This window comes from Notamacropus eugenii, chromosome 5 (genome assembly GCF_028372415.1).
Source record: "Notamacropus eugenii isolate mMacEug1 chromosome 5, mMacEug1.pri_v2, whole genome shotgun sequence".
Taxonomy (NCBI): Eukaryota; Metazoa; Chordata; class Mammalia; order Diprotodontia; family Macropodidae; genus Notamacropus; species Notamacropus eugenii.
The window spans coordinates 236,645,516-236,664,089 of NC_092876.1; the positions used below are offsets into that span (position 1 = coordinate 236,645,516).

Below are 18,574 nucleotides of genomic sequence, written 5' to 3' on the forward strand. Positions count from 1 at the left end.
TATCTTTTCCAGCATTATTTTACACTGTTCCTTCCTTTGTTACACACTTCCTGCCAAAGTAGAGTATTAGATGTTTCCAAATTTCATCCCAAATTCTTCGGCTTCTGCTCATACTTAAGATGCATCTCATCTTCATTTCCACTCACTGAAACCCTACTTTTCACTCCCAGTTTGGTCCAAGTGCCATCCCTCCCCAAGGATCCTCCTCTCAGCTAAAAGGGATTTCTCATTCCTCAAATCTTCCTAGAACTCTCTATCTGATCTCTCCCCTACTTCTATCATATTATGCCTGATCAAGCCTAAGAGGGATTTTAGACCTCCTGACCTGGACTAAGAGATTCTGATTAGGCTATCCTGATGAAGAGATCCTAAAATTTAGCAGATCCCAGATCCAAGCTTTTACCTCAGTGATTTTCAGACCCACACTTTCTACTAACACTAAACAAAACGCTACTTCTCCATTGTTCTACTCACCAAAACACTCTAGCTACCACTTACCTACAAGTGCTTTCTCCACTCCTTCCCCTTAGGGTAGCTTGGGTAGATGCAAGCAGTTTGACAGCAGAGACTTTTCTATTTTTATATTCATATTCCTACCTTAGTTTAGTACCTGACAAATAATAAGCACTTAAGAAATGCCTTTTCACTCATCCATTTGTCCTTCTTAGAGGGACAGGACAGTTATCTTGCACCTTTGTATTCCCAGGGCCTAGCGTGCAGTCTTTTACGTGTGGCGGATATAACAAAGGTTGCTAGAGTGAATTTAGTTTTTGTCAGAACTCTCAATTTAACAACAAACCTTGATACAGTAATGAGACAATGCTCTTGGCTTACCTACAGTAAAGGGACTGGGAAACCAGGAATGAAATGTTTGGAAATACCTCTTGTGGGTGTTCAATCAAGGAATCCAGGCTGGAAACCCGAGTGATACAAATTCATGCTAGTTACTAATACTTATCAGATCAGCCTAGATTAGGGGTGAGGAGGAAAGAAATCACAGAATCTCAGAACTGGCAGAGATAGAAATCACAGGCCAACAGCTGCCTTTTTTTGGGAAAGGAGAGAAAGGAATTAGCATTTATACAGAGCCTACTATAAGCCAGGCACTGTGCTAAGAGCTTTACAAATATTATCTCATTTGATCCTCACAATCCTGGGAGGTAGGTACTATTATTATCCCCATTTTAGAGTTAAGGAAAATGAGGCAGAGGTGAAGTGATTTTTTTCATGGTCACAAAGCCAGTAAGAATCTGATGCCAGATCTGAACTCAGGTCTTCCTGACTCCAGATTCAGCACTCTGTCCTCTGCACTACCTAGTTGCCTCCTAGAAAAGGAAGGAAGGAAAGAAGCAGTTATTAAGTGCCTACTCTGTGTTAGGCACTACACTAAACACGTCACAAATATTATATCATTTATATAATTTGCAAGTCTGCAAAACTATTACTTCATTTAATCTTTATGATAATCCTGGAAGATACAGATATTATCAGCCATGCTTTACAGATGAAGAAATCGAGGCTGATGATGATATTGAATACCACGGCAGCCTTTCAGATGTGAAAGGTTGTCATGAAGAAGAGAGTGGGACAGAGGAACTACAGGAGTGGGGCTGAGGCTCCAGTTTTGAATTCAGGCCTGTGTGATCACTGGTGAGTCACATCACTTCTCAGGGCTTTAATTTCCATCTCTAAAAAGTGAGGAAGGTCAGATGGAATCACTGTGATCATCTTTTCAATTGTGAAATTCTATAAAGAAACTTGCTCCTCACAATTCCTGATGCAAGAATAAGTACCACCACCAGGCAACATTTACAAGAGGCTGCCTTCCTCCTCAACATCACTAACTGGCCCTAAAAAGGAGTGAGCTCAGGAGTGCCAGAAAGACATGAGTAAGCAGGAACTCAGCTACCTGGGAGATTCTACAGAAAGGAAGCAGCTTCTGGTAGAAATACAGAATGGACAGTCCCTCAAGTCCCTGGCAGGTAAAAAGATTACATATGGTTCAATGCTATGTTTAAATAAATAAACTTCCACTTAGTTATAATGGCACACATTATACGCAATATTTAGGTTTTTTTTGAGTGGACTCAGGTTGGTACATCTTGCTCCTAAAATGAGTTCAGTTTTATTTTATCAGCAGTGTTTGGTCATTTCAGTTGTGTCTGACTCTGTGACCCCATTTGGGGTTTTCTAGGCAAAGATTCTAGAATGGTTTACCATTTCCTTCTCCAGCTCATCTTACAGAAGAGGAAGCTGAGGCAAACAGGGTTAAGGAACTCACCCAGGGTCACACAGCTATTAAGTGTCTGAGGTCAAGTCTGAACTCAGGTAGATGAATCTTCCTGACTTCAGGCCTGGCAGCACTCTTATCTACTGTGCCACCTAGCAGCCCCCTTTATCTTCAATAATTGTTACTAAAGCTTTCTTGGAAACAGCTAGTAAAGATTTACCTGGATATTCCTTATTATAAATCACGGGTTTTAGTTTTTTAAAGGTTTTAAATTAATTAAAATTAAATTAAAAAAAATTTAATTAGCCTCCTTTCCAGAGAAAATTCACTTGTTTAGTACAATATAGCCAAACATGGAAGCAATTTAAAGAAATTTATAGTTTTAGCTTTCTGAATAGATTTTTATCAGTGATCTATTACAGAGATGTTGAACTCCTAGCCAGGGTTGCCTGCACCAGATTAAAACATAATTGAGATGTGAAAAAATGCTGCAAATCACTAATAAAAAGAGAAATACAAATTAAACCAATTCTGAGGTTTTATCATTATACCAACAAAAATGACAAAAAGGGAAATGATAAATGTTAGATGGGCTGCAGGAAAAACAAGTACTGTTGGGGAGATGCGAATTGATACAAGCATTCTAGAAAGCAATTTAGAATGATGTCCCATCCCATCTCCATCCCCCCCCCCCAAATCATTTAACTTTGACCCAGAAATATCATTTCTAGACCTGAAAAGATCAAAGAAAGAGGAAAAAGATCCATATGTACAAACATATTTACATCAGTTCTTTTTTATTATAGCAAAGAACTGGAAACAAAGGGGATATCTATCAGCCGGGAGAATGGCTGAACAAAGAGATCATGCACGGTTTATGGTTTATTAATATTGTGGCTTTATGAGAAATGATGACATGAATTATTTCTGAGAAACCTGAAAATACTTGTATGAATTGGTGCAGACTAAGAGAACAATTTATACAACAATAACAACCCTGACACAAACCACATCAAATGATTTTAAAATTCTAATTGTTTGCAAGATTCTAAAGGACTGATGAAGCATGTTGCCCACTTTCTGACAGAGAGGTGATGGATGCAAGGTACATCCAATGAGACATTTTCAAACACAGTCAACAAGAGAATTTATTTTGATTTACTATGCATATTTGCTATAAATATTTCATTTTTCTTTTTAAAAAAAATTGTGGGAAAAGATGGAAGAGAGAAGAGAATTGGCAATAGAGTTGTCTAATTAAAAGGAAAAGAGGGCCACTGAAGCATTTTTAAAATTCACAGAAGAGGGAAACACGAACAGGACAACTTTGAAAATTAAATGTTTAAGTCACATACTTAAAAGGAAAAGGAAGTTGTACATAAAACAGATTCAGAGTTGCCTATATAATCTATCTCAGTTCTTATATGGAAATGCTCATTTTATTTAGTGCTTGTTAAATCCAGAGTAAAAAAATTAAATTAAAAACCAGAAAGGAAAAATATTTTCTCAATGCCCTCTAAATGGCAATTGTGAATGAAAGAACTTATAAATCTTTCATCAGTTCAAGAGCATAAGTGGAACAGATTTGCCTCATACAAAAGTGGTAAAGAGCAGAAGGTGAGCATTTATCAGAAAACAAATTTATGTGGTATTGTTCCTGAAAGGATCAAGGAAATCAGATCCTACAGTCAAGAGTCATAAATGGCTATTTGGGCATGTGGATTTTCTTTACTCATAGCATTTCCTGCTAGGTTTTTGTAAGCAAGTGCCCACTCTCACATGAACACTGAATATATTGATGGGAGAATGTAACCCAGAACTATCATGCTTTGATTATCATTTTATTTGCCTTATACTGAATTACTATAATGTTATGATTATTCTTGCTTTTGCCTTATCATTAAGTAAATATTCTATGTTTAAGAAATATATATGTGTGAAAAAAATGGAATTGGGAAATGTTTAACAAAATAAATAAAAATAAAATTCAACACAGATAATGGTCATTTGTGGCTTTCTAACTCAAGAGGCCTGCATAGATCTATTTTTATCTGAGTTTTACACCACTGATCTATTACATTAATTACTTGTACACAGAGCTACTGAACTTGGGAGTCAGGAAGATCTGAATTCAAATCCCACCCTGGACAAGTCACTTTTCCTCTGTCTCAGTTTCCTCAATTGTAAAAAGGAAATAATAATAGGCCCTACCTCTCAGGAATGCTGTAAGCATAAAGTAAGATAATATTTGTAAAAGAACTCTGCAAACCTTAAGGCATTATATAATGCTAGCTACTATTAAGATTTTTTGAGCAACAGGATTATCTCCTCCCTCCATCTTTTTAATAATGTCATATTAGCTGAAGTATAGATGCAAAATGAAAACTATTAATTTAAGGCATACTTCTTAAACTACCCAAAGAACTTAACTAACAGAGAAGTCTTATCTCACTTAATCCCTTTCTTTTTCCTTTTCTCTTCTCTATGAAAATCCCATTTTAGACAAAGTTGCCAGTGTGTGGTTTTTCTTCCCCTTTTCTTTCTTTTTCAAAAGATGGAGAAGGTAAAACATCTTCCTTCTTATCTCATACCTCTTTATCTCTCTTTTTGTTCTTTATTTACTGACATCAGAATTTTACCATTTGGCATTATTGACCTATCAGTCACAAACCCTCAGTAATGAAATATAATCCATTTCCTAGAGTGTTAAGTCTATGAAATCTTTACATCCTCTAATGAATACATAAAAACAGTATTCCAATTCTGCATTCCTGATATATACGTAGTAAAGCTAATGCTCAATCTGGACTACTATTGATAAACAGGTATTATTTTACTAGTTAGGTTCATAACCAGTTACACTTCTATTGCCAATTGAAATAATTTTTATACCAGACCTCTGACTTATTTCAGTCACTCCTGTTGCCCAAAAGATAATATAGTGGAATTTTCTAAGTATATGTGAATTTCATTTAGAATCCACTCTCAGTCAATATATTTTTCAGAATGTAAATTCTAAGTCCTAAAGTTCAACAAATGATTTTCCACACAGAACTATAAGCAAAATAATCAATTAATGTGATTAAATGTTTCCTAATTACATTTGTCCAAGCTCCCTACATGATGAATGAATACCTAGAATACTCAAGGCAAGTCAGTTACGGCCCTTGAAGACAAAGCTTTATAAAGTATAAAAACATAAACACTGATTTATGTTGAAGGGACATACTTCTTTCTAGAGTAGAACTTGTAAAAGGTTGTGGTTCATTTTCTGGCACTGGACTCTCCTCAACAGCAGTACTTTCAGCCTCCCCTGCTTTGCTGTTCTGAGAACGATGATCCAATCCCTCATAATTCCCTTCCTGTGTACTCTGGTTCATACACATCAGTGATATGCCAGATATTAATATGCTACAAAACAGGGTGACTGCTGTGGTGATCATCTGTCAGAGTTAGAAAAAAGGAGTTATAACACTCTTTTCACAACATATTAAAAATCTTAGTATGTTAAGATACAAAAACAAATACAAAATTAAACACTTATTCACAGTTCAAAATGATTTAGAATTTTCTTTTATGAATGAAAGATTTCTGATTAACTGATTCAAAGCATAACATTTATGCTATTCTGCTTTTCATTGTAGCAATCCAACTGTTTTACTGGTATGCTTTTATCAAATAGGTATTTAAAAATATTGATTGATAAAGATTCCTGTGACACCAAAAAAACCCCAAACAAACAAAACACACAAGTTATTTGGAAACCAAATTACCCCCTCTTTCAGGGTGTTTTTCTCAGTATTGCAGACCTACCTTCTGAAATAAATGACATCTATTCATTCACAAGGCGAACAACTCCTCGGTCTTTCAGTCCCTCAATTCTTTTACATATCCTTCTTTCCTCCTTCCTCTAACAGGATCCACCAAGGTTAATTTTCAACTTTCAAGTATTTTTCTCCTCTAAAAATTTTTATCTTTTAAATTCTCATCTAAAAATGACTTAAAAGTCAGGAACTTGGGTTTTATTACTGTTGACCCACTAGATGGCTTTACACAGATCATACTTAAATCATGCCCATTTAAGAGAGCTAAATAATTGTTAAAGCCTTTGAGAACTCAGCTAAAAACAATTATACAAATGCAAAGTATTCATGACACCTGTTTTGACTAATCTAAGTGAAAGGTGCTAATTGAAGTATAATTTACTTAAATTCATCTGAGATAGCTAAAGCTGTTTATATTAAATGCTGCCAGCATTTTTTAAGGATTAGAGGACCATAAAATGAGAGCTGAAAAGGACCTTAAGAGATCACTATATGCAATGCCTCATTTTACAGATGAAGAAACTGAGGCCTAGAGAGGTTTGGTAACTTGCCTACAGTTATACAGATAGCATATATTTCAGGTGTTATACGAACCCTGGTCTTCTGTCCCCAGGTTGTATGAGGTTTTGGACCTTAAATTGGAAGATGTTCATAAGATGCAAAGATTTTTCTTAAATTCTCTTCTTACCTGGTCTTTCCCGTAAAAAAAGGCAGAGTCAATGCTATCACCATTATGTTTTCCAGCAATCAAAAGAACACCCACGAGAAGGGCAGGAATGCTGTAAGACCAAAGAGAAGGAGGAGAGACAGAAAAGAGGCATCTGAATAGCAACTGTGTATATGAAAAGCTATTAAGCAGAAAGAAAGCTACCAACTCACCCCCATCCAGAGATAATAATAATTCCTACAGGAATCTGTATTGCCTCTTTCTTCTTCAACAGAAACAAAGAAATTGATAGAAGCCCTATGAACAAAATGTTTCAAAAAATGAAAATTTGTCAACTATGTGGTAAGTATGAACAAGGATTAAAACCACTTTTCAGTTAAACCAAGAGAAGTAGTAAGCTGTAAAATGAGCCTCCATTTTAGCATTTTGCTTTTTGACAACTTTCAGTGCACAAAACGATTGCAACTAAAAATTAAATAACACTACTGAGTACAGTAGTGGAGTCTCAAAATCCAAAAATGCCACGGTAAAAAACATAAGTACTGTTGCTTTCCTATTAACTTGATTCTGAAACCATGTCATTCAAGATGTCTAAAGTAGGTGATATTCCATCACCCTTAGGGAATACTGGTCAGAGATGGTATAAAAGAGATTTCTGGTTTAGGTAGGCGTGGATTAGATGAACTTTGAGGTACCTTTTGTCTTCCAGATATGCTTTTCACACACTGTCCAAAATCTAATTCCTAAAAAATTTCTAGCGCTACTTTTGGCAAGTGTGGGCAGTTTCTTTGTCCTCAGTATGTAGCTGATCATCCCCTATAGAGGGATTAGAGATTACTTTGGAAAAACTAATCAGAGATGAAACTAATCAAGGGTTAGTAATCTTTCAGAAGTAATTAATACACCGAGAGTCATTTTCTGAGTGGGGTTGGGGGAAGGGGAGTGGTACTAGCTATTTACATGTTACTCCTTACCACTTGGGACCAGCAGAAGCATAGCTCCAACTAATGAAATGATGAGAGAAAGTAAAAAGGAGGGGAACATCCTCAGAATACTCTCACTTACTTGGCATAAGTCATTCTATAACTTCATGGTAACAGAATGATCTCCTAGGAAGTAAAGAAGGCCTTGAAGTCCACTTCCCTAGAATTATTAGGAGCATAAATTTGAGCTGAAGGAGACCTGGAGGTCATTTAGTCCAACTATCTCATTACACAGAGGAGAAAATTGAGGGCTAAAAAAGTTAAATGACTTGCTCAAAATTGCACAGGTAGTAAATGAGAGCTGGAATTATTTGAAATAAAATCCTCTGACCCCAAATTCAGCATTATTTACACTACACTAATAACCCAATTCCCATTTTAAATATTCAGAGTTCCTTTTAAAAATTCAAATGAACCCAGAAGAAAGTCTCAAAAGGAAATTCTGACTACTTCACAATTTTGCCCAAGATTAACTTCAGCTTTGCCACCTCAATTTATTTTGTAGATCACCACTGGCATGTACACTATGGGCTATCAACTCAGAACTAGCATTGAGAGTCGGAAGAGACCTTACATACAGATCACCATGTACAAACCTTTCATTTTACAGGTGAAGAAACTAAGACTCAGAGAGTCTGTCCAAGATTCTATGTTGTGTACAATAAATGACCAATTAAATGACTAGTTCTAAGATTTTTCCTTCTGAATATAATTCAAAGAGTGAAGAAATTTTTCTTGTAGATTGTCACTTAACCTACACCTGAGTAGTGTCATTTTTAAAATGACTCAAGTGGACTAGATGACTTCACACTTTTCCAAATCTAAATAATTCACTTTGCCCAAATTATTTAGGAACTCCTCCTTTGGGAATACTTTAATAGCCAGTTTGTTACCCACATTTAAAAAAAAAATCAATCTTAATATTAGTTTCACTACCATTCTGCCTTTCCTCTCTCTCTCTCCTCTTCTAGTTCCTTGCCACATCTGTTTTGATTTTAATAGGTCTATATATTCCTAGCAGGCACTACAATGCCTTACCAGCTGCCCTCACCCCCCCACCAGCTGCTTTTTAGTTCTGGAACCATAATCAAATCAATACTACCAATGCTACTGCTCACCTACAGCTCCACTTCTCATCCTTGAAAATTTTCAAAACAAAACCTCCCTCATTGGCCACCATTCTCCTGAATCCAGGTAAAGGACTGCCTCTACTCATATCTGTTTCCCCATCATTTAGCGTAGTACTTGGCATATTAAGTGCTTATTAATAAAAGCTTTTTATTTGTTCATTAATTCAAAACACAAACAACTTCTATTCATATTACAACTCACCTGTCCATAAGTAGGTGCTATAGAGAGAACTATATAACAGAACAAACACCAGAATTTGTCCAACAAAATTTTTCTCTTTAACAAAATTCCACATCATCATTCCAGCACAGACAATAGACTGTGGACAAAGATTTATTTAAAAAAACAAAACAAAACAAAATTTAGTCCTCATTAAAGAAAACTGTAACATGTTAATACAAAAGAAAAGCTTTCCATTATGAATAGTCAGTCATACCTGTGCAAGTTGCATTAGCAGTAAAGGTCATATTATACACATTTACTTTTAATTACTATTGAACAGCGACTAAAATATTTATCGCTAAATTTCAGTATGCTGTAGAGTGTGATAAAAATCTATTAAATCAATGATATACTCAATAAAAACTGACAATGAGCTTGGTTTTAAGTATCAACTTTCTGTCCAAATCCTATCAAATTTCTTCCAAATAACACTAAAAAAAATTTTTACATAGTGTTAATATTCATTTAAATTGTCATTTATAACAGATTCAACTAGAAATACAATAATTTGAAAGTTTTGTTTTTCACAATTCAATTATCTCACAAATAATAGGACCACAGTTTTCTCATTGTTGAGGTACTAAGACCTTTTACACAAGTATGTCTAAGAGAATTATGAAGGTACAGCAGTTACCAACCTTGTAATACAGATCATTTTCTCCCAGATCCTTCAGTGTTTTCTTGCTCAAGAATTTAGGCAGTTTAAAGCATAGTACCAAGACTTTTTCAGGAACGTACATCAGGGTGGAACAGAGTCATGTAGTGAAAGCTACCTGGGAACACTAGATCCCTAGAGCCATACTTCTCTGCCCTGAAGAGATCTTGATATACATACTTTCCCCTTTCAAGAAGACCAGCTCTGAAAACCAGAGTATAACACAAGCCACAAGACTCTAGCTGTCCATGCTTTTATTTGCTGCCTATAGGCAGTTTCATCTTTGCAGAGAGAAAGAGAAAGAGAGAGACTGACAAAAGGCTAGGGGCACCCAGGTTGCTAAGCTGCAATGACCTTCTTAATATGAAAACATTTGGGGGCAGAGCCAAGATGGCAGAGTAGAAGAACAGACCTGCTGTAGTTCTCCCCCTGAATTCCATAAAATACCTGTAAAAATGACTCTAAACAAATTCGAGAGAAGCAGAAGTCACAGAACAACAGAATGAAAGAAATTTCCAGCCCAAGGCAGCCTGGAAGACTGACAGGAAAGGTTTATCACACTGGGCTCACAGTGGAGCCCAGCACACAGAGTGCAAGCCCATGCGGGCAAGGCAGGGATAGGACTGGAACAGGCTTCAGGGCGCAGAATCCTGGGTAGCAGCTGCAGGTTCCCAGATTCTTCAACCCACAAATGCCAGAGACAACTTCAAAGGTCAGTGAGAAAGCTCTTTCACCCGGGTGAGAAGGGAGCAGGGTCCTGCCTTAGTCCCAGGCCCAGGCAGCTGCAAAGTTCATTTTTTGAGCCCTCGGGGCCTAAAGACCCTGGGGGAATCAAGCCACTGATCTGAATCTCAGCCCTGGGGTGAGGAGGAGCACTAGCCTGGTGCAGTGGTGCTGGAGGTGGTTGTGGAGAGGGAACCCTACTCACGGATCCTGGGTAGGAAAGCTTGTGGTTGCTTCCAGACCAGAGCACAGGCCAGGAGAGGAGTAAACTCCTCTCCCTTGATTGTGCCACCTTGCAGGAACTGAGAACTTACAGGTCCCTAGAGAATACCCTCCACTTGACAAAGGATTCAAATGTCAAGTAACTAGCTGGGAAAACGCTCCAAAAAGGGGGGAAAAAAATAAGACTATAGAAGGTTACTTTCTTAGTGAACAGGTATTTTCCTCCATCCTTTCAGATGAGAAAGAACAAAGCATACCATCAGAGGAAGACATCAAAGTCAAGGCTTCTTCATCCAAAACCTCCAAAATAAATTTGCAATGGTTTCAGGCCATGGAAGAACTCAAAAGAGATTTTGAAAATCAAGTAAGAGAGGTAGAGGAAATATTGGGAAGAGAAATGAGAGTGATGCAAGAAAATCATGAAAGGCAAGTCAACAGCTTGCTAAAGGAGACCCATAAAAATGCTGAAGAAAATAACACCTTTAAAAATAGACTAACTCAAATGGCAAAAGAGGTCCAAAAAGCCAATGAGGAGAAGAATGCTTTAAAAAGCAGAATTAGCCAAATGGAAAAGGAAGTTCAAAAGCTCACTGAAGAAAATAGTTCTTTAAAAATTAGAATGGAGCAGATGGAAGTTAATGACTTTATGAGAAATCAAGAAATTACAAAACAAAAACCAAAAGAATGAAAAAATAAAAGACAATGTGAAATATCTCACTGGAAAAGCAACTGACCTGGAAAATAGATCCAGGAGAGACAACTTTAAAATTATGGGGCTACCTGAGAGCCATGATCAAAAAAAGAGCCTAGACATCATCTTTCATGAAATTATCAAGGAAAACTGCCCTGATATTCTAGAACCAAAGGGTAAAATAAATATTGAAAGAATCCACCGATCACTTTCTGAAAGAGAACCAAAAAGAAAAACTCCCAGGAATATTGTAGCCAGATTCTAGAATTCCCAAGTCAAGGAGAAAATAATGCAAGCAGCTAGAAAGAAACAATTTGAGTATTGTGGATCTAGCAGCTTCTACCTTAAGGGATTGAAGGGTTTGGAATACGATATTGCAGAAGTCAAAGGAACTAGGATTAAAACCAAGAACCACCTACCCAGTAAAACTGAGTATAATATGTTAGGAGAAAAAATGGTCATTCAGTGAACTAGAAGACTTTCAAGCATTTGTGATGAAAAGACCAGAGCTGAATAGAAAATCTGACTTTCAAACACAAGAATCAAGAGAAGCATGAAAAGGTATATAGGAAGGAGAAATCAGAAGGGACTTACTAAAGTTGAACTGTTTACATTCCTACATTGAAAGACAGTATTTGGAAACTATTTGTAGACTTTTCTCAGTATTTGGGTAGTTGGAGGAATTATATACATATAGAAGAGGGCACAGGATGAGTTGAACAGGAAGGAATGATATAAAAAAAATAAAATTAAGGGGTTGAGAGAGGAATATATTGGGAGGAGAAAGGGAGAATGGAATGGGGCAAATTATCTCTCATAAAAGAGGCAAGAAAAGGCTTTTTCAATGGAGGGGAAAAGGGGGGAGGTGATAGGGAAAAAATGAAGTTTACTCATCACATTTTGCTTAAGGAGGGAATAACATGCACACTCAATTTGATATGAAAATCTATCTTACACCACAGGAGGGTAGGGGAGAAGGGGATAAGTGGGCTGGGGGGGGAATGATAGAAGGGAGGGCAAATGGGAGGAGAGAGTAATTAGAAGTAAACACTTTTGGGAAGGGACAAGGACAAAAAGAGAGTATAGATTAAATGAGGGACAGGATAGGACGGAGGGAAATATAGTTAGTCTTTCACAACACGACTATTATGGAAGTCTTTTGCATAACTACACATGTACAGCCTATATTGACTTGCTTGCCTTCACAATGGGGATGTGTGGGGAGGGAGGGAGAGAAGTTGGAACTCAAAGATTTAGGAATGAATGTTGAGAACTGTTTTTGCATGCAACTGGGAAATAAGAAATACAAGTAATGGAGTATAGAAATATATCTTGCACTACAAGAAAAGAGAGAAGATGGGGACAAGGGAAGGGAAGGGTGTGATAGAAGAGAAGGCAAACAATGCGCGACATTTTGGGGTAGGGGTAAGGGGAGAGATGGGGAGAAAATCTGTAACTCGAAATCTTGTGGAAATGAATGTTGAAAACTAAAAATAAATAAACAATTGATATGGAAACATTCTCAGAACCATTAGAGATGTTCCTACCTCATTTCAAAATATTCATAAATACTGAAATAATTCATATCAGATAATAATGAAAGCATGAAATTCTAACTGGTCTGTAATTTGGTGATTTTTTTTTTAACTAGGAAAGATCTAGGAAAATATAACCAAGCAAATATTCTTCCTCCTAAGGGGATGATAATCTTTCACAGTAGTTAGAGCAATCTTTAAATAATTCTTACTTTAAAAACCTGTAAGTTTACTAACCTGAGCAATGAGTAAATTGGTTGTTAGCATGTGAGGAAGCTGTTTATATTTCTTACTCAGAAGTAGAACAGCAAGTGACCAGATCTGAAAGATTAAGGGGTTAACAGCTTGTAACATGGTTTCAACTGAGTACAGTTAGCTAATTTCTAAAAATCCCTACTTTAGTCTTTTATTTCATTTCAGAGTAAAATCTAAAGCAAAAAATTGGAGAAATCATATAATGCTTTTACCTGAAATTCTCCCTTAAATAGAGCCTTTGGTAACTAATATCTAAACCAAACAGATACCCAGAGCCATTTCTGGATTATCCCTACACTTCAATTTTTTGTGGACAGAATAGAGGCAGGGATAACTTTTTGTTATTAAATTCATGTTAGTTAAATGTCTGTAGGTAGAGCAGAGCTTCTACACATGTGAAGTCTCTCATTTTCTGTTTTTGTTCTTTGGGCTTGCCAAGCTTTAATTGTTGTTGTTGTTTTATGCTTTGTTTTTGAAGACGACCAATGATATTACAGGGTGATGTGTTGATTCACAAGTGAACTGGATTTAAGTGAGGCAGAATTACACAACATTGTTAACCTATCTCTCTCTTCCAGAATCATCCAAGTCCAGTGGCAAGACAAGAGTCAGGATGACTGGTGATGGCCCAAGATGCAGTAAGATAGAAGACCTTGGGATTTTGGATGTCTGACCAAGTTCTAAGCAGTCCACAGTGCCTGTTTCAACTGCCTTCAGAGTAGATGGAACAAGTTCTTCTCATCCGCCCATTCCACAGGGAGAAGTCTTCATAGGCCTGGGGTAGACATTCCCCTAACACACCCATTGGTTTGTGGCCCATCAGTTACCCTCACTCTTGTTTAGCCCATCTGCTCAGGTTTACCATGGTGTGGCTACTGCATATGCTACAGCTTCTTGGAGCCACAGGTGAAACTTGAGTGTCAGGTTGATAAGCAGACCTGAAAAGGGCTCAGCAAGCCCTCACATGAGAAGTGCTTGCCAGGTGCCTAAACTATGGATAGCTTTTCCTCGAAGGCCCTATGTACATGCATATCAAAACATATATAGCACTAAACCCTAAACTTAACACTTCTCCATGCTTTATTCTCTGAATGAAGAAATTCCTAGTCCATCTCTTTAGACAACCTACAGTTAAATCTGGATACTTTCTTTGTTCCTCACTACTAAGCAAATGGCAATGCTATCCACGTATTCCCTTTCCCTAAGACTCAGCACAGATTCTAAGAACCTCAACACGACAAAAAGAGAAATTTCAACATTTTGTCAACTATGTATCTCTGTTGACAAAACAACAGATTCTTCTCTTCTTTATCAAGCATTTAAAACAGGATTTAAAATCAGGACATTATGACTTATGAATACTTTTTTGTTTTTCTTAACAATCACTGCCATACAATTGCGATTTTATCCCTCCCCACCTATTCCCCACTACCCCCCTCCCTCCCCACGACTGCATACAATTCTGTATAGATTCTACATATACTTTCCTATTGAGTATATACTTTTTTGTTTTTCTACAGATGTCCGTCACATTCTGAATTTTAATTTGATGAACAATCTTAAATACTTCTAAAACTTAAACATTCAATCATCTAACTTCAGCTAATGTCATCCAACTTAAAATACATCTCAAAACCCACAACAAATTAAGATATGGAGGTTAAAATAACTTTTGAAGTTGCATTTAACTCTAAACATTCTTTAATAGTAAGAATTTGTTCTGTGTAACTTGGACTCTGTCAAAAAGCTGCACCCAGGGACCTATAAGGTCACATGTGGCTTCGAGGCTGCAGATTCCCCCCACCCCTGATCTAGTTCAACCTCATCTTTTCACACCTAAGAAAAATGAAACCTAAAAGATGACATGCTCAAGATCAGATGGGCCACAAATAGTGAAGTTGAGATTCAAAACCAGGTGTTTGATTGTAAATCTGCTGCCTTGGGAGGTAAAAAAAACCTCAACTTTATTTTCAAATAAATTGAAAATTTATTCTAATTCCTTTCTATAATAAAGTTGCCTTTGGCTTCATTTTTAAAACATACAGAGAACTGAGTCAAATTTATCAGAATACAAACCATTCCACAACTGATAAATGGTCAAAGGATATGACCAGACAGTTTTCAGAGGAAGAAATTAAAGATGACTATACACATATACAAAATGTTCTAAATCAGTATTGATTAAAGAGATATAAATCAAAATTAACTCTGAGGTACCGCATTACACCTATCAGATTGGCTAATATGACAAAACAGGAAGATGACAGATGTTGGAGAAGATGCGGGAGAGTTAGAACACTAATTCACTGCTGGTGGAGCTGTGAGCTAATCCAATCATTCTGGAAAGCAATTTGGAACTATGCCCAAAGGGCTATAATAATGTGCACACCCTTTGACCCAGCAATATTGCTTCTAGGGCTGTATCCCAAAAAGATCATAAAAATGGGAAAAAGACCCACATGTACAAAATTATTTATAGCAGCTCTTTTTGTGGTGGCCAAGAACTAGAAACTGAGGGGATGACCATCAATTAGGGAATGGCTGAACAAGTTGTGGTATATGAATGTAAGGGAATACAATTGTGCTACAAGAAATGATGAACAAGAAGACTTCAGAGAGGCCTGGAAGGACTTATGTGAACTGATGCTGAGTGAAAAGAACTGAACCAAGAGAACATTATACACAGTAATAGCCACAGTGTGCAAGTACTGTTTCTGATAGACTTAACCCTTCACAGCAATGCAAGGACCTAAAACATTTACAAAGGACTCTTAATGCAAAATGCCATCCACACTCAGAGAAAAAGCTATAGAATTGGAATGCAGAATGAATAAGGCTATTTTCTCTTCTGTTTATGTTTTAGTTTTTCTCCTGGTTTCTCCCATTCATTTTAATTCTCCTATGTAACATGACTAATGTGAAAATATCTTTAATAAGAATATATGTGTAGAACCCATATAAGGCTGCATGCTGTCTTGGGGAAGGGGGAAAGGTGGAAGAAAATTTAAAACATATGGAAGTGATTGTTGAAAACTAAAAATAAATGAATGAATGAATGAATGAATGAATGAAGTTGCCTCTGACATTATTTTCTGTTTGTCATCTCATTTTTATTTTGTTACTTACCAAAGAGACCAAGCTGACGATACTTATATCAAAACTAACATTCTGGATGGCATATGCCATGGGCTTTGGATCCATGGAGGGAATGGTTAGTAACCATGCAGAAACATACATGATTGGTGCCGACACAAAAGTACTTATCACCATCCCTGAGGTCACCTGCAAATTAGAGATCCAAATGGGGAAAGATTCACAATTCTGCTTAAAAATATCAAAACAAACTTTGTTTCCAGAGAATACCAAATGAAATCTAAAACAAATGTCAAATTTCCTAAAAATGCAGAATGCAGATACTAATTCAATAATCTTTTCTTTGGTTCCATTGAAAAGAAACTAGACAAATTCGTTTTCTACAGTTCATTTCTGTAATCTTTAACATTCAATTTTATATTTATACTAAACATACAGCATAAAATTTCACTGTTAATTGCTAATATATCCTGTATTTTTTGGTATTAACCAAATATTTAAAGAAGTTCCTATGTAGTTTTCAGAACTTATATGGTAACTGAAATGCAGACTTTAGACATCTTGTTTTTAAAGGGAAAATTACCTTTTAAAAAAAAGGATATCTCTAACACTTAATTGTCAAGAACATTATCTGGCATGTTTCCTTGAAGAACAATATTCATTCATACTACTTCAAAACTTTTTTGACCAATGTTTTAGAAGGTGACAAGTTTATACATATTACTCTAGATCACTGATAATAATTTAAAATTAGAACAGCATGAGTGTTAGGCATATTTGTTGTATCATATTGAATTTAAGAGTTTTATATCTATATCATATTGGTCATAATTTACACTTATATAGTATTCTGTGGTTATAAAACTTTTACATACATTATTTATGTTTACAAAACTGATATCTCAAACACTGAAAATTTTCTTTCCTATAATGTACTTAAATATAATTATCAAAAATTCAAAATTAAGAAGGTAGAAACAAAGTTCAAAATGGCTCAAGATAGAATCTGAATAAAGATGAATTATTTTACAATACTTTTTCATACACAGGAAAAATACTATTTCTGCATATATAATGCATATACACACTTAATATACATCTCAGGTATTTGCCACATCAGTAATGTACACTTTAAACCAGAGGTGTCAAACTCAAAACCCACTCCTAAATGCTGTCCAAACTAGATTAAAATGTAACCGGAAAATGTTTAACAAGACAAAAAAAAACCCATCATAAATGATGTTAATTTGTGGTTTTCTAAGTTAATATATGGCCCACAGGGATCTGTTTCTATTGAAGTGTGACACCACTGCGCTACATAGTCACAAAAATAATGTTGACTTCTACACTGTAAAAGCTATTCTACTATTATAAAGTGAACTATTTCTGAAGCAATATGTACATACAATCTCTACTTCCATGTTGAACTGTGTTGCAAAGATAGCCACTCCTGGTGCTACTGGAAAGACTCCATATAAAAATGCATAATTGGATAAGCTAGTATGGTTCACTATACCACCGGTCTTGTCCAAGAGTTCCACCATTTCTCTACACAAAAGTGGCATCACCAGGCTGTAAAGAAAATAAGTCATTCATACTGTAATACCCAGTGCCAGTTCCAAGTTCACCCTCGTTTTCTCTATGTTTTTATTAGTAGCTATTTCTATCTTTATAAAAAACATAGGGGCAATTAGGTGGCACAGTGGAAAGAACACTGGCCTTGGAGTTGGGAGGACCTAAGTTCACACTTGATACTTATTAGCTATGTGACCCTGGATGGTCACTTAACTCCAACTGCCTTGCCCTGCCCCCCCAAAAATTTCTGTTTGAGGATTTTTAAGAACAAGATCTGTCTGATACAACTGATAGCAGGAATGCTGAAATTCAGTACAGCTAAGAATCAATTAACATACAAATATTTCTAGATCCCACTGATTTCCAAACAATAGCAAATCAAAGTGATCCTATCAAAATTTAAATAAACCTTCAAAAGAATGATATAAAAAACTGACACCACAACACCAATATACATGGTACTTACTGATATAGCCTAGACATAAATTCATAGAATGTAAAAGCTAGAAGGAAGTACAGAATTCATCTAGTCTGACCCCTCACTGAACAGGTGTGGAAGAAAACTAGAAGAGGTTAAGTGACCTTCCCTAAAGTTACAGAACCAGCAAGTGACCATAACCCATGGTTTCTGAATTCCAGTCCAACAAACAATGATGCCTCTCCACATTTAAGCAATTTTAAAAAACCTTTTGCTTGTTAAACTAAATGCATTTATCCTTTTCCAGAAAAAAAAAACAAACCCAAAACTACTCCATTAGAAAGTTTAAG

General features: G+C 36.2%; 1 protein-coding gene across 8 annotated transcripts in view; it reads right to left on the reverse strand.

Annotated features, from left to right (window-relative positions):
• GPR155 (G protein-coupled receptor 155) overlaps positions 1 to 18,574 on the reverse strand; it is a 64,819-nt gene that overhangs the window by 17,083 nt on the left and 29,162 nt on the right. For all 8 annotated transcript variants that reach the window (XM_072612370.1, XM_072612369.1, XM_072612364.1 and 5 more), the window contains 7 exons: positions 17,638 to 17,803; positions 16,265 to 16,420; positions 13,121 to 13,204; positions 9,037 to 9,154; positions 6,934 to 7,018; positions 6,743 to 6,833; positions 5,460 to 5,673 (listed from right to left, as the gene is read on the reverse strand). In XM_072612370.1, coding sequence (XP_072468471.1) covers positions 5,460 to 5,673; positions 6,743 to 6,833; positions 6,934 to 7,018; positions 9,037 to 9,154; positions 13,121 to 13,204; positions 16,265 to 16,420; positions 17,638 to 17,803 — 914 coding nt within the window. The remainder of the gene's footprint in view (positions 1 to 5,459; positions 5,674 to 6,742; positions 6,834 to 6,933; positions 7,019 to 9,036; positions 9,155 to 13,120; positions 13,205 to 16,264; positions 16,421 to 17,637; positions 17,804 to 18,574) is intronic.